Consider the following 26,574-nt stretch of genomic DNA (forward strand, 5'->3'; position numbering starts at 1 on the left):
AGGAAACATACAAGTAAAATAAACAATATTTAATTTATTGATAATAACTAAAAAAAAAAAAATATTTTACACAATACATTTAGTATTACACGACTAAGAATAATTATTTTTAACATATCAAGACGTGGACTAGCAAATAAAAATCAATTTACACATCCTTCGTTTTATCTTTATTTGTCAGATGTCAGGGCATTACATTTAAAAAGTTTGATGACAGAATTAATTTTTCGAACGTTAAGGCGCACTGCCAAAATGAATACCCGCGCTTTTTCCAGAAGTATTTTTTTTTCTATCTATTTAATGTTGCCCTTCAAAAATCTAAAGTCCGGATGCACATAGCCCTGTTTAAGTATATAAATTACAGTTTAAGGTTATAATATGGCAGTCCATTCCAATAACACGATGTAAAAGTGAGAAAAATTGGTCTGAATAGAAATAAAAACATGGAGCCTTCAAACTTTCCATCAAATATCGTACATATACATATAATATATAATTCTAAGAGTTATCGATACACCGATAGGAAAAGAAGCCGTTATAGTAGAAAAAAATTGTTATCATTTTAAAAAAGTCTTATTCACTATGCGTAGAACTAGCACACCATAGCTTAACTCCGAAATACGTTTCATAATCTGTCAAATGAGAGTTCCCGCCAAAATATCTGTCATCGCTGACAGTTTTTATAACGTCTTGATTTTCCAAATTGATAATTTTGGCTACTTGGAAACTAATGCATTGGACAGACGAAAAAAACGTTTATAATGCGAAATATCCCTTACATAGAAGATTAGATGCAGTTTGGATTTAAATTTGCCCTAAGTTTACGTAAAAAAAAACCTACAAAAATCTATAATTTGGTGTAAACAGTAATTAAAAAGTGGGAGCAAATTGATTGATATGCCTACGCGATAAACATACAACGAATAGGTCAAATTCTTCCTGTCAAAGTAACATTTCCGCGATTGTAAATTGAGCATGAAATATTGTAATTTATTCACTTGAAAAAAAAAAAACCGTATGTGAACCTTGAACGTGAAATTAACTTGTTAGTCAACTCTAACCACAGCCCTTGTCATCAAAGATGTTAAACCTACCCTCATAATTTCAAGAACGTTCATTTTAATGCATTTTATGTCTTACCGTAAAAGAAGATCATAAAATTAGTACCTGGATTATATTATGCTAGTATGGACCGCGATGGCTTACTTGCCCCAGTTACTATTTATCCCAGTTGTATGTAAGCACTGCTTTTGACCGCTACTGTCTTACTGTACTGGCATAAAGTAAACCAGGCAGTCCAGTCCTTGCAGGAATAAAAAATCGAGTCTCAATCTGAACCAGTTAACAAAATTGTTACTTGATAATTTAAATTAGGAAAAGTTGAGATATTTTTGACAAATTGTATCATTTTTAAGCGTGTTATATAGTTTTGTTAAATTTCAAGTCAAAGTAAACATATTCCAGAATATACGATGTGCTTTTATATTTAGTATGTTTTCCACATTAATTATACATCTACATAATACAAGACAGAGGCTTAATTTAAATTAAAAAAAAAACAACGCGATAGCAAAAAAGCAGACTTAAATTATTTATGCCTAATTCGAAACGAATACTGAAACAATAATTATATTTTTCCAAACAATTTTATAAATAGATAAAAAAGAAACAAAAACTCTTTTCGCAGGTGTAGGGTTTTTTTTTAAATTTAAAGGCAAACATAACCCATTCGATACGACCATAGACTTAATTTGTTTTTCAGGATGAATTTTGGGCGCGAACTTTTGAGCCCAATTTTAATTTTAATGTGTTTTCCATTTCATTTAAGATTGTGTTTTTAATAATTTTTTTCAGTAATGAATGAATGTTAAGTTATCGTAAAGGTACAAAAATGTAGTAAAAACTACATATAATAAAATCGAAATTGATAATTTCTCGAAATAAGTTGTTCATAAAATGTAGTCGTTCAAAAGAAAACCAGCCATTTTTATACCATAAAGAGATATATTTTTTCGCGCGCAATTATGTTTTATTTTTAAAACGACAATTGTCTTTAGTTCGTTTGTCGTAATGTGCGTAAATCTTGTGCGATTCGATTTACGTAAAATTTGCAAGTTTTTTTTTTTTTCATTATATTTATCACTTTTAAAAGCGAATAAAATAAACAACTTATGGATGTAATTTGTTATTTTATATTTGGCATGTTTTTGTAAAAAGTTACACGTCAAATCTTCAAGTCGATTACGAGAAAAGGACAGACAGACAGATGACAAGTAGGGCTGTAAAAAAAAAAACTATTACATATTTGTCAGAATATAAACTAATGATAAACTTTTTCAATATTTTTGTTTGATACATCCTTTATTATCTTCAATTTGTGCCAAATTATGTATAGAGAAAATTACACCAATATTTTATTTAGGGTTGTCATATGCAATTAAAACCAAATAGGCCTTTAATGCTTGTAAACTTTTACCTCATATTAGATAAGAGTTGAACTTTTCAGGTAATATTAGATAAGAGTTGAACTTTTTAGGTAATATTAGATAAGAGTTGAACTTTTAAGGTAATATTAGATAAGAGTTGAACTTTTTAGGTAATATTAGATAAGAGTTGAACTTTTCAGGTAATATTAGATAAGAGTTGAACTTTTTAGGTAATATTATGACAACCCTAAATATATTTTCAAGTTAAACATCTAAAACCGCTATTTTTATGAACACTTTTTTTTTTCAAATACAAACAGCGGAATAATATACAAATATTATATTTAATTTTTGCGCAAAAGACAACAAAACTTTTATTCAATAAAATTAATATTATAAATTAAAAAAAAAACATAGTTTCTCGAAGTTTTTTCTTAGACAAATTCTCTAATGGATATTAATGTAATTTTTCTTTTTTCTTCAATAATAAATTATACATACACAGCAGTACAATTGTGTTTTTTTCGCATTTGTGCGTAAAAAATATTTAAAAAAAAAATCAAGCATTAATAATTGTTCTTACACTAAACACTTATTATAGTTGATTACAAAAAAAAATTACCAAAAAAAAAAAGTTTTTTTTAAAGTTAAAAAATTATATATAAAATTCATCATCAGCTTGTCAATTTGTATGTATTATTGTATATAATTACAAAATAAATTCATAAATCAGCCCTTCAGTACGTCGCGGACGTTGTGACAGACAGACAGACAGACAAACAAGTTCATATCCAATAAATTACATGTAGGTAATACATTAATCATAATATTTGGTTCTTTAGTTTTTTTTTTTTTAGTTTAAATTTTAGATATAGTCTGAAGTGCGCAGTGCTCATCTGAAAAGTGGAAAAATTATTGTTAGACTTAAATTACTAAAAAATCATTAAAAAATAGCTTAAATATAATAAATATTATCCTATAAAAGTTTAACAATACTTAAGAATTTAACAATTAGTTTTAAAAAAGTATATTTTTCTAGTTTTAATCTTACTAATATTATAAATGCGAATATTTGTATGGATGGATGTTTGTTTAAATGTATCTCCGTAACAACCCAACAGATCTTAATGAAATTTGTCACAGATATAGAACATAGTCTGGAAAAACAAAGACTACATTAGTTTTTTTTTATCCGCGCAGACAGAATTGCGGGCGACAGCTAGTAATTAATAAATCTAACTTTAATCTTTCGTGATTTTTTACTAATATCCTATTTCTTATTAACAATGTATTAATTTAAAAAGAAATATTGTAAACTAGCTTTTACCCGCGACTCCGTCCGCGCGGAATAAATAATAGAAAACGGGGTAAAAATTATCCTATGTCCGTTTCCTGGTTCTAAGCTACCTGCCCACCAATTTTCAGTCAAATCGATTCAGCCGTTCTTGAGTTATAAATAGTGTAACTAACACGACTTTCTTTTATATATATAGATACTAGCTGTCGCCCGCGACTCCGTCCGCGCGCAGTTAAAAAATGGGGGGGGGGGCTATGAAAAATAGATGTTGTCCGATTCTCAGACCTACTGAATATGCTCACAAAATTTCATGAGAATCGGTCAAGACGTTTCGGAGGAGTACGGGAACGAAAACTGTGACACGAGAATTTTATATATATAGATAGATAGATATAAGATATATAAAATCCGTACTCACCAAATAACAGAAACATATCGGCAGCTCGCGGAGAAGCCTCCAGTGCTAACGCTAATCATAATTAAATTTAACACGTATATTATAATTACATATATATATTATATATAAAGAACCGACATACAACCACTCACACTATCTCACTTACTGGTACTAAATGCTTCCATTTTAAGAGATTATCAACTATATTAAAATAAATAAAGCGAAAGTTCATAGTATTGTGTCCGGGATCTTATGTTCCCTCATCGGATACAAATCGGAAACAAGCAGACATACAAAACATTCGCTCCCCGATACAAACAATTGCTTCGTCAAATTAATTCGAAAAGCAATTATAAAATATCGGAAATATAGTAAGTGAGTGGTAACGGAACAAAAATATTCACATAGGATAAAGCATTTATACGTCCCGCAAGCACACCGCTTAAATAATCATCAAAATGTATAACAAAACGCGCGATGGCGTCGGATTTAAATAAGATAGTGCGACGCCATATTGGATATTAACATGCGCGAGTGTTGCGTGTGTGCGGGGCGCGGGGTGTGGGGGGGTGTGGGTTTAGTTCCAGATGCGGAGGAAGGAGTCCCAGGAGCCGGTGGCCACCGCCATACCGTTCTCGGTGACGCCCAGACAGGACACACGGTTGTCGTGTCCGGCCAAAATACCTGCGGACATATCAAAATATATACTTTCAAATACATATCGATTAAATTTTATGAAAAGGAAAAAAAATGTGAACCGTCATGGGACGTCTGGCAGATGTGAAACATCGTGTGTGTACAAGTAATATGTATAAAAGATAATATTATTAAAATAAAATGTATATACAGTCAAAACCGTTTATGGTGACATCGTTTAGAACAACATACCGGTTAAATTGACCAAAATCAAAGGTCCTGGCTGAATGTTATATACATATCTTTCCTATTAATACCTGTCACCGGTTGTTACAACTATCGGTTTTTACGACTCAATATGAGTAGTCCCTTCGATGTCGTTATAACAGATTTTGACTGTATATATATACATATATATGTATACCTCAGTATAGCGTGGCGACCCGTCGCCACACCGTACACTCTGCTACACATAAAATATATATGTATACCTTAGTATAGCGTGGCGACCCGTCACCACGGCAAGCGTCGCCACGCCAACAATTCGATTTACAAATGAGCCTATAGATGTTTCACATCAAAAAAATAACAATTTTAATGAAAAATAATTCGAGTATAGTCAAACACTAGTTCAGTGAGAAGCGCTGATATCGATTGATTTTGTCAGAAAAAATCTAGAACCTACATGGACATAGAAAATGGTACATATATTATGAAAAAAAAAAATAGTCATACTAACTACTGTTAGTATGAAGGAATGGAACTTTTAACACATTTTTGACACTGAGATGAGGTCGCTAGTGAGCTATTGTTACAAACCTGCGCGCTCGCTCTTCATAGAGTCCCAGACGTTACAGTTGAAGTCATCGTATCCAGCGAGCAGCAGACGTCCCGACTTGCTGAAGGCGACGGAGGTGATGCCGCAGATGATGTTGTCGTGAGAGTACATCGCCAGCTCCTGGTCTGCGCGGATGTCGAACATGCGGCATGTCGCATCATCAGAACCGGTAGCGAACGCGAACCCGGACGGGAAGAACTAAACACATAAAACAACAACATTACAACTAAATAGTAATTATCCTTCCTAATATTATAAATGCGAAAGTAACTCTGTCTGTCTGTCTGTCTCGCTTTCACGCCAAAACTACTGAACTGATTTAAATGAAATTTGGTACACAGATAGTCTAGAGCCTGAGGAAGGACATAGGGCACATTTTAACGCGAAAAAGGGTTTGTAAGGGGTTGAAAGTGGGGGTGAAATTTTGTATGGAATTATCGTCATTTTTGCAGTTAGAAGCTTGAAACTTATTTTTAAGTCAGCTAATTTAATATAAATAAATATGAAATTTAACGTTTGAAAAAATGGGGTGCTAAATAAAAATAGGGGATGAAATTTGGTTTGGGAATATTTTAGACATTTGGCGCGGTCCTGGCAACGAGAGAGGTGTCTCTCTATGTTCTTCTACATCCATACATCAAATCATAGCACGTCGGTTAAGTAAAATAATTAGCCTTAAAAAATTCTATCCGAAGATAGAATTTCACGCGGACGAAGTCGCGGGCACAGCTAGTATCTAAATAAAATGCATCGGGACATCATTAGACATGGGTTCAATTCTATGCAAACTGAGTAGTTGGTTATTAGGAAAAATATAAAACTTCAGATTTGGTGAAAGAAAACTTCAATAACGACTTTAACTCTACTTCTTAGTCCACGCAAATATAAACTTACGACAGCTCGTAAATAAACTAAATGACAGTTGCAAAGAGACTGCCATAAGTAGTAGCGGATGCTTTCTTATAAAACCTTTTGTCAGACTACCCACAACAGTACTTCTGTTCCTAACACGGTATTATTCCAAAAACAACATGGACACCACTGTCCTTATCATTTAACAAACTCACTAAAAATAACTAATTAGTGATAACAATTAATTAAAACATATTAATCTATATACATAAAACAAAGTCGTGTTAGTTACGCTATTTATAACTCAAGAACGGTCGAACTGATTTAGCTGAAAATGGGGAGGTAGCTTAGAACTAGGAGACGGACATAGGAACTTTTTTATTGTGCATTTCTTTCATTCCGCGCGGACGGAGTCGCGGGTAAAAGCTAGTATTTTATAAATACTAATCTGGATATGTACATAATCTCAAAAATCACAACACAACAAGGTATTTACCGTGACAGCGTTGATGTCACTCTCGTGTCCGGGGAAGGTCTGCTTGCATTGACAGTCGCGTACATCCCACAGCTTGGCGGAGGCGTCACAGGCTCCAGATACGAAGGCGCGCTGGTCCGGAGCCAGCGACAGTGACATCACATCACCGGTGTGACCGGTGAACTGACCGCACTGCTGACCTGTCTCTATGTCCCACAGCGCACTACACACATAACAAAACATTACTTACTATTAAACCTGTTAACTATTGCTTTAAGAGCTAAAAAAACCCTTATAAAACATATTAAATCCAAACATAACAGTTTATTTTATACAGTGAGTTCAATCTCAGAAACCAACTAAGACTAATTTAACTTACTGAAACAGTAATTTAGTGTGAATTCATACTAATTCTATCAAAAGCGAAGCGACCATTGCCCATAGACATCAGCAAATGCTAATGCATTGCCTACCATTAATCAATGGAGAAGGGGATACATAGAAAAAGGATATTCCCCTTCCAATTTGTCCCCTCTTCCGCCAAATCCACTCCCCTAATAAGAAAAGGCTAGGAAAAAAAGGGGACTAAAAAATTTTCAACATTAGAAAGATATTAGTTCAATTAATACAGTAATAAAGTTTTGAAGATGAACACCGCTGTAAACAAGTGTTATAAAGTGTAGAGTACTGACCATGTCATATCACCGGAGCTGGTGAGGATCTGGTTGTCATCGAGGAAGCGGCAGCAGGAGAGGTATCCCGAGTGACCGGGAAGCTCACGAGACACACGCACATTGCCCTCGCGAGTCTTCAAGCTGCATACAATTGTTAATTAGCAAACAACAATTGACATTGTAAAAGAAAACAAAATATAACAGATCACAGAAGTTATTTCTTCTAACTTTTTTAATCACCTGTTAAGTTACACATATATTAGAGATAAAAATAAAGTGATACATTTTTCATAAGAGAAAGGAGACATTACGGAGCTCGCAATGCGGTAGCAGTTAACCTCAAGGAGCCATCAATTTTGAAGCTAATAATACTAACCTATAGATGGAGCAGATGTTATCGAGCCCACCGCAGGCGACGTAGGAGCCGGAAGGTGCGTAGGCGCAGGTCATCACCCAGGAGGAGCGCAGCGGAATGGCATGCACCTTGTTGGTAGTGTGGCTGTCCCACACGATCAACTTACCATCCTGGCTTGCAGACACCAGGTTCCTAAACAAAACCAACCACTTAACCACTATATCACAACATAATCTATATTTATAAAAGAAAGTCGTGTTAGTTACACTATTTATAACTCAAGAACGGCTGAATCGATTTGACTGAAAATTGGTGGGCAGGTAGCTTAGAACCAGGAAAAGGACGTAGGATAATTTTTACCCCGTTTTCTATTTTTTATTCCGCGCGGACGGAGTCGCGGGTAAAAGCTAGTTGGTGATAATTGCAGTGTTCTTGCAACAATAATATTACAATATCTTTATATATAAATTCGTATATAAATATAAAGCGCGTCGCCATGTTCAGTTATGAAATTGTAACGTAAACAGAACGCGAATAACGCAAAGAGATGGCGCATCACCTCTGCTCTGTAGCGGACTATTTATACGACATATGCATGATATTATATTCTGATATTCACTACATTTTATGAATACTTTACGAATTTCAAAACAATACAAATTGAAAAACTAACCTTGAGTTTCAAGAACATATATATTTTTCTTTAATAGAATTAGAGTAATGTTTTTATAGTCTAAGAGCTATAAGAATTTATAATCTTAATAATATTATAAAGGCGAAAGTTTACATGGATGGATGGATAGATGTTTATTAGAAGGTATCTCTAGAACGGCTCAACGGATCTTGATATAGTTTGGCACAGATGTAAATACTAGTATGGAAGAACGCATAGGTTACTTAATACGTTTTTTTTTATTCCGCGCGGACGGAATCGTGGGCGACAGCTAGTTTTATTAAAGTATATTTCTACAACCGAATTTAGTACCGATAACTGTAGTAGTAACCTACCTTTATTTTGATACTTTTTGTTGGGTAATTTCCGAAATATATCGACAAATTTACAAAGCAGTACCGCAACGAATACATTTGTTTGGCTGTTACAAAATCTTTCCTATTTATCAGGAAGCGATGAGGCAAAAAGTTTAAATTGAATTTATCAGAAATCTGACTTCATGATAATCTCTATACGTTGTAAAACTACAATACCAGTAACAAATATCGGCTCGATTCTTGTTACTTGTGTATACATTATCGAAGTGTTACGTTCGCACTTACGTATATTTTTAGTGGCCCATTTTCCGAATAAACAAATCATGTCGAACGGCGCTAGTCTACAGACGTATCGATATCCGAAAGTGATGAATTTCAGGTGAAACACCGTGTTATCGATGCAAATAGAACACACTATAACATGAATAAAGAGAGGCTAAGGGGCCGGGATATTTCTCTTAGTTATATAGCTTGACTTGTAACAGGTCCTGGGTTCGAATCCCGACATACACCAATGTGATTTTCGATTTTCAATATACATATGTACATTAATCTGACATTTTAAAGGTGAAAGAAAACATCATAATGCAACCTATGTGTGAAGTCAACCAACCCGCACTGGACCAGCGTTGACTATGGCCTAGTCCCTAACTTAGAGTAGGCTCCGAGCCGCTCGGTGGGGACGTATAGTGAGCTGATGATGAATGAATGAATGATGAATGATAGAGGTTACTCTCCAACTCGAGTTTCCTGTCGTGTCGTTTTATGAAGGTCGTCTGTCGGGACAGAACAATGACTTTCGCTTACCCAGGTTTGACTGTATACTCGAATTTTATAAAATTGTATTTCATCCTGATGAGATGAGCCGTAAGTTGATTCCCCGAGTTATTTTTAAGGGACATGGTAGAGACAGAAGGTTGATAGTTGTACTGACCTGGAGTCGCTGCCCCAATGCATGGCGTATATCTTAGCGAGGTGGCCGCGCAGAGTGCGCCGCGTGCGCATTTGGATACGCCCAATGGGCTCCAGGTTGGCCGTCGCCTGCGCGAGCGAGGTGTCACACGCCGCTTTCCGCGCATCCTAAAAAGTCATACAAGGTTACATGCAAGCACATACAACAGTGCACTACTTGTATTAAAGTTATCTCGTCAGGTGAGTTGGTGGCATTCAATGTATTGATAAGTAAAAGATAATTTTTAGGCTCAGGTTATGCATTTTTAACATGCCTGGAGGATGAACGAATCTGTACACTCAAGCTCATAAGTGATTAAGTGACAACAGACAGGTTGATCATGGACAAAAACAAACATCGATCCTTCACATATTTCGTTTATTCACCAACTTATTGTGAGTCCTGACCTATTTTTATATATTTTCCACAGAATTTCCACTGCGGTGAGTAACCGAGAAAATTATTTCAAAATTAATAATAATCCGCGGACGTCACCAACAAAATAAATGACGCGCGTGCGTTTGCCGATACCTTAATCTGTTTTTTTTTTTTTATGTATAGAAATTTCATAACTTCGCAAAACAAACAATTCAAAGTCCAAGATCTCAATTACAGAGTCTTAACGGCTGAAGTGTAACATTATTCTAAGACTAATTATTACGCTCTTATGGCTAAGTTTCCACAAGAGCAGAACAGATAGGTAGAGCAGTAGACAATGCAGCACTAGTTTGAAGACACACCTACTGTCGAAACAGTACTCTCTCGGTGTGTCTCGGCAACAATAACAGTACTGTTCTACTTCTCTGTACTGTCTTCATGTAAAATAATTAGTTTAAATGCTGTGGTTGTGTATACTCACTCGTATCGCATTCTTAAGGGTCTCCGCCTCCTGGCGCAGGCTGTCCAGTTCGTTCATGGCTGCTGTGCGCTATACCACACTCCGGTTGCTACACGCGTTGCCACACGCGCCGCCGCTCACACCACACCACGAGACCACAGCCGCGCGATCACCACACACAACTGCTGACAAAGAAAATATTATAATTAATGCGAAAAGTTTTACAAAAAATAAGATAATCCCATTAATTACTTGACAGAAACCATTACTTAGTGATGAATTAAAAATTACTACCAAATAAAGTAAACAATAAAATTTTCACATATTGCTGACGCTGCAAATCTCAAACAGACTAGCGAATTCTACAACATTTTTCACATTATTTGAGTTTAAAAACAAATTATTTCATTTTATTTCTGTCACATATAATTGACCACAAGACGTCAGTTCCGTGTACAGCGATAGATAACGGGTGCGTAAGACGCATTAGGTTAGGCGAACACGCGATTTCTAAACGCTTGGCAAACAATAGCGGTTTAATTATTTTATGTAATTTTTATTAATTACTAGCTGTCGCCCGCGACTCTGTCCGGGCGGAATTAAAAAAAAAAAACTTAATAAGTAGCTTATGTGTCCTTCAAGATTATGTTCTACCTCTGTGCCAAAATTTCATCAAGATCCTTAGAGTCGTTCCATCCAAACATACACATTTATTTATAATATTGGTAAGATTTTTCCGCAGTTTTTTTTTTTTACCTTTACAAATAGACTCATGAAACTGGACATTATTAAATGTTTGTTTATAAATTGAAACAAATCATGTTTTTGTGCATTTTTAAAGCAAAACACGATAGCAATTTGCTAAATAGAAGACATCAACAGAAGGACAAACGCGAAATCGTTAGTTACTAATTTTGCAAAGATACACAACGCAATTTAAATTGTCGTCAAGAGAATCGCGTTGCGCGAATAATTGTGACAATCGCCATTGTATCGTCATCGACATACGGCCCATGGCGTAAAGTTCTAACGACGACTGGTGACGAAGACAAAAATGTCGGCGACGCGCGATGTTTACGAACCTACTATCGTTTACCGTCGTTTAGCGGCTAAACTCGCAGGGTTTCGAAGATTTACGTCGCTTTGTGTACAAAGAGCCTAAAGGTGAACGTTGCCAATATAAATTACGGTCTTATTATGTAAATAAATAAAAGCTCTTTAGCTTTCAACAGAAATAAAATACTTTAAACTTAATTTCTTATCGCTTAATACCACTCACTCTACAACACTTTGGTCGTGAAGTGACGTCTGCTGAGGTCATCAACCATGTTATAAATACGAGCGAGCTCGAAGGCTATCTAAAGGTAGGTTTACATGCAGGTGCATCGCCTTTTGAAGCTGTTGCGTCATGCTATTGTGTTCTATTTGGGGGAGCGATAAGGGACAGTGTATCACATCCCCTTACGACTTGTTTGCGTAAAATTGCAAAATTATATTAGTTATATTAATATTTAATTCATATTAGGGCACTTTCATTTTAGTATTTAAATTCTAAACATGTTTTTTATATACATACGCGTTTAATATCTTTACAAAAAAAATCCACGGTTAATTTTATTGATGAAAATTGTTTAAAACTACAACTGATAAATTCCATTAACGCGGAACTCAGTGCAAGGGTGGAAATAACCTGTCCAACATTACAAGGTTCAATATATAAAATACTTAAACTGTCAGTGAATATTCTAGGTTCATATTTTTATCCGAAATAAAATGTCATGTCAACGGCTTTTATCAATTTTGTAATTGAGGTATTACTTGATTCATTTTCAAGCTTAAATTCGAAATGTCATATGGATAGTCAGTCGTAGTCAACTTCGTACTTATGATGACCTAAACGACTGGACTAATTATAACGAGTGAATATTAGAACCATATTTTCCGTTAGTCAATCGGTGCCTAATTATTTTCAAAAGGTTTAATTTCTTTTTAATTGTATTTTAAATGGCTCCGTATTAAAACCTAGGTGTTTCGCCAGCCTATGATCTAGGCTTAGTCTAATTTGGTCTTATTCGAAGTAGTTTCCACATGTATTTTACATTTTTCAATTTTATAGGGTGGGGCAGCTGCCCGCCCCTACCCCTCAGGCGACGCCCATGCGTGTGTTGGTGTTGCGACATTTTGTCAGTTTGTAAACTGCTTACGTAACGTGTCCGGCTGTCAGTCGGTGCGTCAATTTGGAGGCACTTTACACCTGCGCCTTACAAATCACTTAGCATAGGAATATGTTACAGAAACAATACACATATTCAAATGAGCGGACACGGTTTGAAACGTATAGTAAAACTGAACATACTTAACATTGTTAGTTTATCCCGATACTTAGTCATTTAATGGTAGCTTAATCAGTCCTTTAGTGCAGATTTTTCATACTAAACTCTCCTTAAGTGACCATGTTACAGTGCGGCAGTTATTAATTTCGAGTTTTACTCGTAAATCCCTGTAAACTTAACCTTTGCAAGCACCTAATTCGATGACATTTCTCTTTACCTCAGTCACGCAAAACTAGAATAGAGACTGCGGAAAGTATAAGTACCTCCCCTCCCTATGTGGATAGAAACAGTTGCCATGGCAGGGGAAATACCCCACACGTCAATACATCAAAAATCAACTTCAACGTACTAAAATAGAACTAAACGTCTTACTTAAAATTTTCGTAGACTTTAAAAAATTGACAGACACTCCAACTATTATTTTACTTCGACAAATTTCAATAGACTATATAATAGTTAGACAGGCCATATAAAAATTAAAAATTCTTCAGTCGATAAAATCGGAAGTCAGTCACGACTGGTGTATGTCTGCGCATAACAATCTTGATACAATGACTAACGAGTGTCACCAAATTGACACCCAAACACTTTTACAATTCTGAGTAATAGAAACGTGGAGAAAGGGGAAATGAAACGTTTGAGGTTAAAGATACAATAAATCGTGTAGTTTTGCTCTCAACAAACAATGCATAACACATTTAACGTGTACGCGTAAACGTGAGTCTCCATTGCTACACATTCTTCGAACAATTAGACATCCCTTACAACCCCCTCGAAAAGAATTGAGATAACGGTACCATGTTGTATATTGTACTATTCTATATTGTACAAATCTTACTAATATTATAAATGCAAAAGTTTAGATGAATGTATGTTTGTTTGAAGGTATCTCCAGAACGTCTCAACGGATCACATAGGCTACTTATTGTTTTTTTTAACTCCGCGCGGACGGATACGCGAGCAACAGCTAGTGGTACTATAAAAATATATATAGTCTTCATAATGTGATTAGCTGTAAAATATTATTAAAGTCGTCATATTGATAACACTAACGACATTATTTTTATATTTCTTTTAATTACACGAGTGAGTCAAAAGTAATAACAATCTGTAGAAATAATAATTTATCAATTATTGTCATACATCAACATAAGAAAAAGTGTGTCTCGAAAAGCGTATTCAATATAAGCATTTCATATAATTTTGGTGTTAGTTTGAAACACTTTAAGTTAAATCAACTATATGAGAAATCAAGGATAGACTTCTTACTAATATTATAAATGCGACTGTTTTGATGGATGGATGTTTGTTTGAAGTTATTTCAAGGACGGCTCAACGGGTTTCGATGAAATTTGGCATAGATGTAGATCATAGTCTGGAAGAACACATAGGCTACTTTTTACGTTTTTTTTAAATTCCGCGCAGATAGAGTCGCGGGAAACAGCTAGTAATAATGCAAAATAAATAGTACTGTTACAGAGAATAATTCCGGACAACATCAATAGTAAAACATAAATCATAGCAGTTGCAGAGAAATCTATAAAAGAAGTGAGTAAGCATCATTTAAAACATGTTACATTATATAGGTTTACAAATAAACACGGTGATTTTCCTGTACAGTAGGCGGTGTACTGAACATATATATGAAATTTAAATAGTTCTACACACAATTGTTTCAAATTGTTTTACGAAGATGGAATAAATGGAGATGTATCTCCTTCCTACAGCCCACCTTTTGAATTTTATCTCAACGGATGAAATTGCAAGAAGTCTCAACCATTTGCTGAATAACTATTATTTCTGTTATTAGTTAAAGTTCAAATCAGCTGGCTGGGCAACCACTTTTGATCATCAACTAGAAAATAGATTTATTTCTCAATCTTACTAATATTATAAAAGCGAATGCTTAGATGGATGGATGGATGTTTGAAGGTATCTCCCGAACAGCTCAACAAATCTTGATGAAATTTGACAGGTGTATGACTTAGTCTGGAACAACACATAGACTACATATTACCTTTTTTTTTTTAATTAGCGCGGATGGAATCGCGGGCGACATCTAGCAATAAAATAAACAAGACTTTTATAAAAAAAAAAACTATGGCAACCAAAATGGCTTCTGCAAATCTTATCATATTCCTTAGAATCAAATAAACAACAATACAATTAATCTTTTAAATACGATTAGGTATATGTAATCAAAGAGAACCGTTTTAATGGCGGCGCCGCGTCAAAAGAGCCGTTGCTGGAGTTAGTACAATCACTTGAAATTATCTATCCTTGATTAATATCACAATAGACTGGTCTACAATCAATAGATAAGCTCCTATTAGGAAACAAAAGTTACCATCGCCAAGAGAGAACTTTTGAATAAATGTGGAGAAGTACATCTGTAGGCTTAAGATGAAATGAATGGAATGTGTGAGAAGTGACATGATTTAGAAGGGTGTAACAACTGAAATTAACTGATAGATTAATCTGCAAGATTATACCTGGTGTATTGATTCTACAAAGAGCAGGATAAGGTTAAAGATGAGAAATAAACTTCTACTTCTAACAAAAACTGATGCATGAAAAGATCTAAATATTATTGAAAATTGTCTAATATACAAAAAATCTAATATATAAAATTCTCGTGTCACAGTTTTCGTCACCGTAATCCTCCGAAACGGCTTGACCGATTCTCATGAAATTTTGTGAGCATATTCAGTAGGTCTGAGAATCGGCCAACATCTATTTTTCATTTATTTTTTTTAACTGGCGCGGACGGAGTCGCGGGCGACAGCTAGTGTTAAATATAAATTGCTAATTAGACATTGCTGTCAATATAAATACAACTGTATATTATGAAATGTTACAGTTTTGGAATGTAACATTGAATTTAAGTAAGGTCTTTTCCCCAAAAGACCATTCTTATTATATCAATGACAAGGACATTTTATTATTCCATTTTTATGCCATTTTGTGAGAATATATAATTATTGATAAGTAGGGTTGGCAATAAACAGGCAGTCGGCCATAGAAAATTAAACCAAAACTTTAAGGTTTATAAACCTTGTGTGCCGACCCCATGCAAGTGAGAAAAGGCCAAGGAGATGATGAAATAAATAAATAATATTAATAAATTTTCAATATTAAATAAGAAAGTCATTAGTAAAATTAGTAATTATTTTTTTTTAGTATTTCGTCAACTTAATTATTTTTTTATTTCATGTCTATTCTACTTCATTAAATGCATTTGTTAATATACATAAACATTGCATATACACGACTTTGTGTTACAACAGGAGTGTGACACAAATGTAACCAGCATGTCAATAAGGAAGTGTTACTCGGGGAGCCCTGCTCCATATATGTAATAACTTTAACAATTTTAGGACATTCAACCTCGCAGACAAACTGTCAACGACTGATGTACTGTCTAATTTATATTAATATTATGTACATTGACTAAATTAATCTAAATTCCAGATGTCATACATCTAGTGATAGTTACATGTGTAGCATTCTACAAGTATGTGTGAATATTCATATCCCTGTGAACTCTAAGCCATATTAATTTCCTAACCTTAATATTTAAACCTTAACCCTTTCTTCTTCCATTGCCTCTTCAGTCTTAAAGGTTGGCCGCTAACTTGGAAAATTTATTTGTCTAATGCAGTGAAAAACAATTCCTCCACTGACCTAATTCCCATCCATTCTCTGATACTACATAGCCACAACTTTTTCCTACATCCCGTGCATCTCTTGCCTTCGATCTTGCCCATTATCAGCTGAAATAATTTATACCAATCATACCAGAGTACATGGCCCAGGTATTCTTCACACTTTTTAAATATTTTCTTTCATTTACACGCTAAAACATTTGCATATTAGGCATTTCACACTGTAAGCATTTTACCGACTTTATCATGGAGTAAATCATACAAATTAACAAACAAATAAGATGTATGTTCCGAAACAAACAGTTGTGAACCTAAACATTTCAAAATCAACACTGATCAGAATAACTGTACAAAACGAGTCAATTCACACTTTTTGTTTAATGCATAAACATATTCAAGAAATGCATTCATAATGTTTATATTACATTAATATGTAGCGTTTTGCTTTCTCATGTTTTTTTTTAAACAACAAATACTTGTTTATATTTCAACTATGATATGAATGTATGCAAGTGTAAATAACATTGAGATTATTTTATAGGCAAATCATTTTAAATGATATTTATATCTTGAAACCAAAAAAACAAACCAGCTCTGTGCTTAAGGAAATTGAACCTTAGCTAACAAAAAGAATCAGAATAATCCAAACAGATTTACTGCGGAACACAACAATCAATGTCAAGGCATTTTTTGCCTATTTAGGTATAATTAATTAACTTATTTAATCTATTTTCTTTTGGACCGATATCCATTGAAGACATGACCTGACCTGGAAGTCATTCTGCATTTGGTCTGATGAGTGGGGTGCCAGAGGCCTAATTTTAGTCTTCTTTTCCTTCCCACCTTATTCTTATAAGGAAAGGATGGGAAGGGGAGGTGGATTTGTTGGAGGAGGAGATGCATAGGAAGGTTAAATATTCTCTTTATGTGCGTCTCCTCTTTTGTTCATTAAGGGTAGGCATCTTCAATTGCAAATGCCTATGGGCAGCGGTCACTTCGCCATTTCGGCAAAATCATGTGGCCGCTTGCTCGTTTGCCACCTTGTAATATAAAAAAAAATGACCTATCATTTTTAAAGTAATAAATCCATTTTTATAGTCCAATCCAAAGAATGATATTAAAAACAAATTTAATTTAAAAACTCCATACATTAATTCAAAGTTTTACCTATGAGCAAACACATCCATCCACACATCTACTGAATAAAGCAAGGGTATGCTGATAGTATAACAAAAAATCCTTGAATGCATAATGAATTATAAAAATGTAAACACATTTTTCTAAGCCACAATCATTCCACTTGTTGGACCTTCTCTGCCGCCATATAAATCTGCTGTCATATAAATCAGTAATGGTTGGTTTCTGAGTTCAAAATCCCTATATAAATTAACATCTCTGTTTTGCCAAAGATAATCAGAGTGATGTCTCGGAAACCAATGATAATTCATTCAATTTATTTAACAAAACAAATTGAACAGTAGGTTTGTTCAGTTAAAACTAAGAGGCAAAAGTGAGAACTGAACATTTCAACCAACAGTTAAAATGTTGCCTTCACACATAACTTTTAAATTAACAATCCCACTTTTCATTAAAATCTGTGCCAGCTTAACCAAAAATTTCAGTTGTTGTAACAACTAAATGAGAACATAATTGTACCAGTATTCTTTGTATAGAAAGAAAAGGATGGCAATATCAGTGTTATACAGATTTTACAACAGTAGAAGCTCACTGTAATGAAAAAAAAGAAAATCTACACGAAAGAAAAATTTGCCCTGGTGTCAGCAAAATTGAGCCATCTCCATTTGCCACTACTCTGATTATAATTTATGTGAGCAAATCTTTCACTTTATATAATTTTTTTCTGAATATGAATAAAAATTTTTACATATTTTCCATTATTTTCTGTACTTCAGCATATATAACAATTTTATGGAAGAAATCTCTTAAATATCTTAAGTTTGTTTCATCACAGTATCATACAACCTTATTATCATCTCCACTGAATAAATTATGCATAATTTATTGTAAGGAATTAAAAAATACAGTTGACTAACACAAATTACAAGCTACTATAGGATGGTGTAAAAAATCAATATGTGCATGCCAAGTGAGGCTTAATTATTATTACATTGTGCTAAATACTGGCAAAAGAAATGCAAAAGCATAAAAATGGTGTGAATATTGTACAAAATAATCAATTACATAAGTTACAATCGACGAAATATATTTGCCAGGATCGCACGTATTCTGCATACGATATATATTGCCTTTAACACATAGAAGGAAGGAAAATACTTTAAAATAAGTACTAACGTTAAATAAAACTAAGAAATGAGGTGTCGCCAATAAAGACAATAGCAAATTTCACGCAAATACCATGCGAGTAGCGACAGAGACCCAGCCTTTAAATTTTCACGCATATTACATATAGCTATAGGTTTTCACGAGTACTATGTCCAATTTACGCCAAATTACGGCTACGTTTTCAACGATTTATGCTATGAACAGATATAGAAACTTTTTAATGACATTGATGGTGTTTCTAATCAATAAAATATAGCAATACACCCATTTTTAACTATGGGTGTACCACGCATTCACCGGGCGACAACCATTTCCCGAAAACGATTGCTTATTCATTATTACACGTCACGCCCTTCATTTGATAATAATTTCTATTAAGACGCATATTTAACATGGAAATGAAATAAAACGTATAGTATGAGTGATGGAAAATGAAGGAACTTACCCTTCAACCAGCAATATCTCGTCGACTATTCCAGCAGCAGTCCTGTGGCGATTCGAATACCACTATTACAACAGGATTCTATTTTTTTGGCACATCTTGTCTTTTTTAACTTCACTACACTGAACCAAGAATTATTCACAAGTTTTTAATACGGACAACTCCACCATTTAGTATTTCATACACCCTGGAGCTCGATCCTTTTCACGGCCATTTGCAAATTGCGTCAAAGTTCCTGAAACGTGATTGGTGGGTTCTGCGCTAGTGTAGTTTGAGTCGGGAGCGCAGTCTAGTGGCAGAATTGGGTACTAAAATTAATTGATGATCAAAATTCAACTCTTTCCCCAGCGCATATGAGACATTTAAAGGTTTATTGAACTCACTTACAACGTTTCAGACAAAGTGAAATTGGGTGCGGTACGTCACTTCGAGAACCCCGTAGCGTGACGTCAAACTGGGCGTGAGATGGAAAAGGCGGGTTTTTTTAAGTTCATTTTAAAAAATCCAAAAAATTATAGCTATTTGCGTATATTCCAAAATTCAAAAACTTTAAAAAGCACAAATAAATTAAATATTGTGTCATATAAAAAGGGTCACATTTTTATTATTAGAAGAATAGAATAAACGAGGAAAGTGTGTTTTTCTAAATTGCCATTTCTTTAAATTAGCAAGATTAAAAAGGACTGTAAAGTTAAAATAAAAATGGCCAAAATATTTGTTACAGTGTATGTATGTAATAAATTGATAAAATAAGAAGATTTCATTGAATATTACTGAACTGTCACGATTTCAGTTTGCTGGTTTGTATGTCAGTACTTAAAAATTAGTTGAAAATAGAAGAATATGTTAAATGATAAATTAAAAGAAAAGCCACGTAAAAAGTGTAGTGTAGTGTTTTTATGCTTTTAATTTCAAATTATTTTTTTATTAGACGTTGCAACTCTTTTTCCCGTAGTTATTTGATCTTTGTACAATGTATTTATTGATTTTATTGAATTTCTATTTTTAATGTAATCAATTGACTTTATGTTTATAAAGCTTTTTTAAAGCAATATTTGTCAAATAAATCAAAATTGATATTCATTTTAACGATTATAAAATTTAAGTAAAAATCATAGAGCATATAAAAGCAAATATGATGAAATGGCAACTATAAAATCATTCGCTGTCAACATCAACTGTCATATTGAGTCACAAATTTGCATGCATTTATTGGCTCATATTGGCCTGCCAAAACGAAAGAACGTATTTGATTGGCTGAAAATTTACAGAGTACCAATTACTTTTATCCGGTAAAATGAATAATATTTATCTTCGAATTAAAGCTTTGCAAAATAGTCGTCTTTGTGTATGCCAATCAGGAAGGTGAAGTGTCAGCTGTGTTTCAAAATAATAACAATAAACTCTGAAAATACAAAGAAATACGGATTTTTGTGACTATATTTTACATTAGTGCTATCATAACATACTTTACTCAATATTCTATACTGCAGCTATAGTATAAATATTGAGAAGTATTCAAACATTACGAAGTTGATCTAAGATTATCATAAGTAAAGTGTTTATTGCGTACATTTTTGGTAAGTAGTAAAACTCGTAACATTTATTACGTTATTTATATGTAACTTTATTAGTAATAAAGAAGCGTGATATATTTTTAAAAATTGTATCAAATAATTTCGAATAGTTCGAATAATTTAATTAGAATTTATTTATGCTTTTATTTAGTTATCATTTTCGTGTTTTATTTTATGAAAAGTATTGACATATACTCTATTTATACCAAAATACTAACGTGCTATCATTCAGTGCAGTTAATATTTCTTACATCAATATTTTTTATATCATAGTATAAAAAAAAAATGAAAAAATAAAACATGTATATAATATATTTTGAATATAAGAAAGACAATATATCCAAACATTTTTTATTTGTTTATGTATTTTATAGATTTTTGAACATTTAGAATTAGTATGAGTTAAACTCAGTCAGTTATTTATATACTGTTGTGGTATATATCATATGCCACTGCTGGAAATTCTTTGCAATGTTTTCTTCTTTCCCTTTGATTCCACTTGGAGATCCCCTCTCCCGTCAGTTAATGATCGCCACTAAGGTTTAATTGAGTCTCACTTTTGTTCTTCCTGGAAGATAAAGTATCTTTTGAACTTTTTTTGTTCCAATGACAATAAATTCCTTTCCCAAATCTCTTTACTGTGTGGTGTGTACACTGGGTCCACCTACATTCTGATTATATTAATATCTGCTCAATGATTATAGTTGATAGAAAAAAAAACTAAATATTTTATTTAAACAAACTATATATAATATAAATAATTTGTATAATTTACTATAATTCTGAATGAAATAGTGGTGATAAAGTAAAATAAAGTAATATCATTTTTTTATATTTACTTTTCATTTAATTTTTCGTTAGGAAGATATTTTAAATGCATTTTTTCATATCTTAGTCTTCTCTCTTGTTTTTATAAAATTACTAGCTTTTACCCGCGACTCCGTCCGCGCGGAATAAAAAATAGAAAACGGGGTAAAAATTATCCTATGTCCGTTTCCTGGTTCTAAGCTACCTGCCCACCAATTTTCAGTCAAATCAATTCAGCCGTTCTTGAGTTATAAATAGTTTAACTAACACGACTTTCTTTCATATATATAGATGTAATCTTACTAATGATATAAATGTGAATGGACAGTTGGATGTTTGTTTGAAGGTATCTCCAGAATGGCTCAACAGTTTGTGATGAAAATTGACATAGATGTAAAACATACTCTGGAAGAATAAATAGACTACTAATTAAGATTATTTTATTCCGCGCAGACGGAGTCGCGGGCGACAACTAGTTTATAATAATATTTTTAAGTAAATTTAGGTCTTAGTATTTAAGGTATTTAAGGTAGATGTTATAAAAAATTATTGTTTGTATAAAATATTACGCAAAAAATTATGCCAAAATTATACGTTTGATTTTCGTAATAGGACAAAATATGCTATAACTAATATTTGAAATAAATTATTGTTTAATAACTTCTTTAATTCTTACACTATATCGATATAATTTACTAGTTACTTTTATCTAACATAAACCTATACCTAACGTCCATGTTGTATCTACGAGGAAGTGATTCGATAACTTTTCAAGGCAAAGCCATATAATAATTATACTGTTGGAGACGTTTCTGTCATTTTCTATACCGTTGTTATACAAAAATAATAATTTAACATCATAAAACGTCTATTTTTGTAGATAAAATTTGTAGTTTTAACATACAAAATAGTTAAAAATAAATAAAAATGTTTTCGACCCCTGACGCTCGGCGAAAAGGATTATGCGGAATTGCGCTTTTTTTGTGCGTGACCTCTGCGTCATACTAAAATAGCTATAAAGTAGTTTCCTTAATTTTTATAGTTTTAAAACTGTTTTTTTTTTGTCTGTACTTTTTAATTAAAAGACTTAATTCCCGCAACATTTGTTTTATGCTGCCGATGTTAATAGCTCAATTGAATCGTAATTAACCACTTTACATATAATTAGCATAATCTAAATATAGTAACAGCTCTTTGTATAGACCAGCGATTCCCAAAGTGATGCAGAAAAAATGAGGGTTCCCAAGTTGAATATTAATTATAACAGGGGCAAAAACTGACGCCAAATTTTAGTCCCCTCCCCTACCCACTCTTTTTTGATGTGGATTTGGCGCGAAAAAGTACGCATAGGAAGGAATTATTGTATCCTTTATTGTACGTACCCTACCCCCATACTCTGTTGATTAACATAAGGTTTAACGCATTTATAATAATGTGGATGTCTATGGATAGTGGACAACTTGTTCGATTGCAATTATAAAATATAAAAAAAAGATTGAGAATCTCTGGTCTAGACAAAGAAAAAACAATTGAATTTGGCACGTGAATCGAAGTGTTTTAACATTTCGACTGCTGAATTGATAAAACGATGGTGGCCTTGAGATGCCGATCGTTGACTGATATATAGGTAGTTAGGTGTTTTAGTCTTTGTGCTAAACAGTCATAAAAGTGTCTACTGCTTATACGCAGGCAAGATGAAGTACACGTGTGTAATGTAAAGTATAAAACATACGTGTAAAAATTTTATAAAATTAACTGTCGCCCGCGAATCCGTCAGCGCGGAATTAAAAATAAACGTATTAAGTAGCCCATGTGTTCTTCTACATTATGATCTATACATCTATGTCAAATTTCATCAAGATCCGTTGGGCAGTTTTGGAGATACCTTCAAACAAACATCCATCCATCTAAACATTCGCATTTATAATATTAGTAAGATTATTGTGCTGTGTATGACTTAGGATTCTATCTTTATGGTAAAAAATTCCTGTTACGATTGTTATTAGCAAATTGTGTATGTCGCCCGTTTGTCGAAAATCGAAGGAATTAACGTCATATTTGCTGTGTCTTTACAATTTGAGTCGGTAAATTTCAAACGGACGGTGTAAAAGATTTTCCGATGATATGTATAAAAGTTGCAAGGCTATTGGATGTTGATGGTGACATGTCTGTCCTAACGCAGGGCTTGCGACAGCGAATGTGTTAAGTTGCGACACAAAGATCCGGTCCGGGCAGGATTCCAACATTAGGTGCAAAGGGCTCAAAAACCTGTCACTGGTACTCATATAGTCGAAACTTCTCGTTCACAATATTGATCTTTGTGGGTTCCGACTGCAGTGAGGCTTGTATTGATACATAATACTATCTTTGTTTGGTCAAAGAGAATGTAAGAGATGACAGTATGCATTGTTACAAGTGTCTGTGAAGTACTAGTTTTAAAGCTTGAAACACAACTTGAGTTGTAGTTACACAGTTTTAAAAGAAATGTTGGACTTTTGGTTAAAATGTTCACGTGAAAATTAGAACTGGCAGTAAAATTGTATAGGGGGTCTAGCGATATGCGCTATTTGTATGAGATTTTTTGGGGTGCTTTCCGCTCGATGACCTTTTGATGAAGTTACGAAAAGTTCTCACAAATATTAGTATTAGGTCATCTTCGTTTTGCCTACACACGTGAGTTTTAACTCTACATTTAAAACTGAAGTTTACACAACAAATGAAATATCGATTGGAAGTCATTTGTCTATATTTAAAAAGTTAGCTAAATGAAAAATATTTAAAAAGTATGTTTCTGTTACCAGTTAACACTAAAGTCAACTGTTGAAAGACCTGTGCAAAAAATACTGTTATCTTTTTTTACATTAAATTCACAGCATATGTAAAACCCTTTAATTTCTAATAACCTTCAGTCATCACCAACATTTGATCTTATATTAGTACAGTTAAAATAACACTAAATTGTAAGCCGTTATCTTCCTCAAAAAATTTCTTCGTAAAAAAATATATTTTTTAATCCAAAGTGTCTCTACATACGGTGACATGTTTCTGAAGTGATACTTGTCACCGTTTGCTGTCAAGTGCACTCACTTGAGCGGCTCAACATTACGTATAGAGAAACAAAAACTCATTTTTTTTTTAAATGTAACTGGTCAAGTGATATAACGGTCATCTAGTCACAATAGCATTGATATTACAGTACATTTCCATTGCTGAAAACATATCTTTTATTATCTTTGAAGTAGTGACATCGTATGATGTTTTTGTGCACCTGTTTCTCCGGTGAAAACACAGTTATGGAAGGATTATGTAGAACACATCACGAGGATACTTATGCAGTCAAATTATTTCAATCCATTTTTATGCCCATTAACCGTGGGTTTTTGAGGTCAAAATTTCTAGATAAAACATATCGTCATCCCTGTCATTATCTTTAACAAAACAGTTTAAATATGTTTTAAACGGAGATTTTGGTCTCAAAAACCCACGGTAATTGAAGCAGAATAAAGTTTTTGTTTTAGACAGTTATATTATGATACATTTTTTGAAAATTATTTATTTATATCAGGGGATATGTTCCATATGTACTCTACCCTGTCTACTCGGGGAAAATCCCCTTTGTGGCTATCATCTTGCGACGCGAAGAAGTACTATCAATTTCAATAAAAAGGGATTAATGGATGGGTATTGGTAGTACTTCGTGATATTTAAAAATATGGTGGCATGAGTCACTCATGCCTTGTAATCACTAACTAGTTTTGTCAACAAAACATGACTAAATAATTTCGAAGAAATAAATTGTGCGTATGTAACTTGTAAGAAAAATATTCTTCTTATACATTACCAGGGTCACATAGTATAAAATTTATATATACTCTGTCGTTTTTAATTTAAAGGAAATAAATACACAATGTTTACAAAGTTACAATGTTGCAGTTTGCCCTTCGTTATATTGCTAATTGTTACCGAGACATTGTAAAATTTGTCATTTTATAATCTATCTAGCAGCAAAATCCTGAACACATTTTCGATAAATTGACGTATATTTTATTAAATATTTTTACAAACTAGCTGTCGCCCGTGTCTTCGTCCGCGCGGTATTAAAAAAAAACTTAATAAGTAGCCTATGTGTTCTTCCTAATTATGTTCTATATCTGTGCCAAATTTCATCAAGATTTGTTGAGCTGTTTCGGAGATACCTTCTAACAAACATTCATCCATCCATCCATCCATCCATTTAAACTTTGCATTTATTAGTAAGAAGATAATCGGTAAGATTAACGATTTCAAAAAAGATTTAGAAATGACAAGTCCAGTTGTGAATTATTCGTTTAAATAACAAAATGTCCAGCGAGATTATAAATCAACGAAGTTAACAATCGAATGGTGACATGTACCTATACAATTTGGTATCTCAAATAAAAATAATACTTCAAAATACAATCAATATTTACAGCATTAATTGGCGTCTTGTCTATAAATTGATTTTAAGGTTCTTAAAATAAGAATGAAACTTTTGGTAAATAATCAAATGTATTTGTCAAACATCTCAAATAGACAAAAGCTTCTAACAATACTCCACACAAACAAACAATTTGACAAACTACGACAAACATATAATTTGGCATAAAAATAAGTCATTGTCTAAAATTTATTTAATAGCCAAAAAAAAAAAATGAAATAAGCTTTTATAATGTTATTCATTATAAATTTTTACAC

General features: G+C 33.2%; 2 protein-coding genes across 3 annotated transcripts in view; one reads left to right on the forward strand and one right to left on the reverse strand.

Annotated features, from left to right (window-relative positions):
- Positions 1-3,090: 3,090 nt before the first annotated feature.
- LOC106707541 (guanine nucleotide-binding protein G(I)/G(S)/G(T) subunit beta-1) lies at positions 3,091-19,720 on the reverse strand. Of its 2 annotated transcripts, none has more exons than XM_014499150.2 (9): positions 19,478-19,720; positions 10,752-10,912; positions 9,875-10,020; positions 7,972-8,142; positions 7,614-7,736; positions 6,943-7,144; positions 5,576-5,792; positions 4,142-4,804; positions 3,091-3,322 (listed from the first exon to the last, which is right to left on the reverse strand). In XM_014499150.2, exons 2-8 carry the CDS (start codon positions 10,806-10,808, stop codon positions 4,698-4,700), a joined length of 1,023 nt encoding a protein of 340 aa, XP_014354636.2. In that variant the 5' UTR covers positions 10,809-10,912; positions 19,478-19,720; the 3' UTR covers positions 3,091-3,322; positions 4,142-4,697. The 2 variants fall into 2 exon arrangements, with proteins under 2 accessions (XP_014354636.2, XP_014354637.2); XM_014499151.2 differs by having other exon boundaries at positions 10,752-10,915.
- A 1,094-nt stretch (positions 19,721-20,814) lies between these two features.
- LOC106707736 (ATP-binding cassette sub-family D member) overlaps positions 20,815-26,574 on the forward strand; it is a 44,242-nt gene continuing 38,482 nt past the window's right edge. The window contains exon 1 of the mRNA XM_045683821.1: positions 20,815-21,054. The gene's annotated coding sequence lies outside the window, so the exon portion shown is untranslated. The remainder of the gene's footprint in view (positions 21,055-26,574) is intronic.

Source organism: Papilio machaon, chromosome 23, assembly GCF_912999745.1.
Source record: "Papilio machaon chromosome 23, ilPapMach1.1, whole genome shotgun sequence".
In the NCBI taxonomy this organism is placed as follows: Eukaryota; Metazoa; Arthropoda; class Insecta; order Lepidoptera; family Papilionidae; genus Papilio; species Papilio machaon.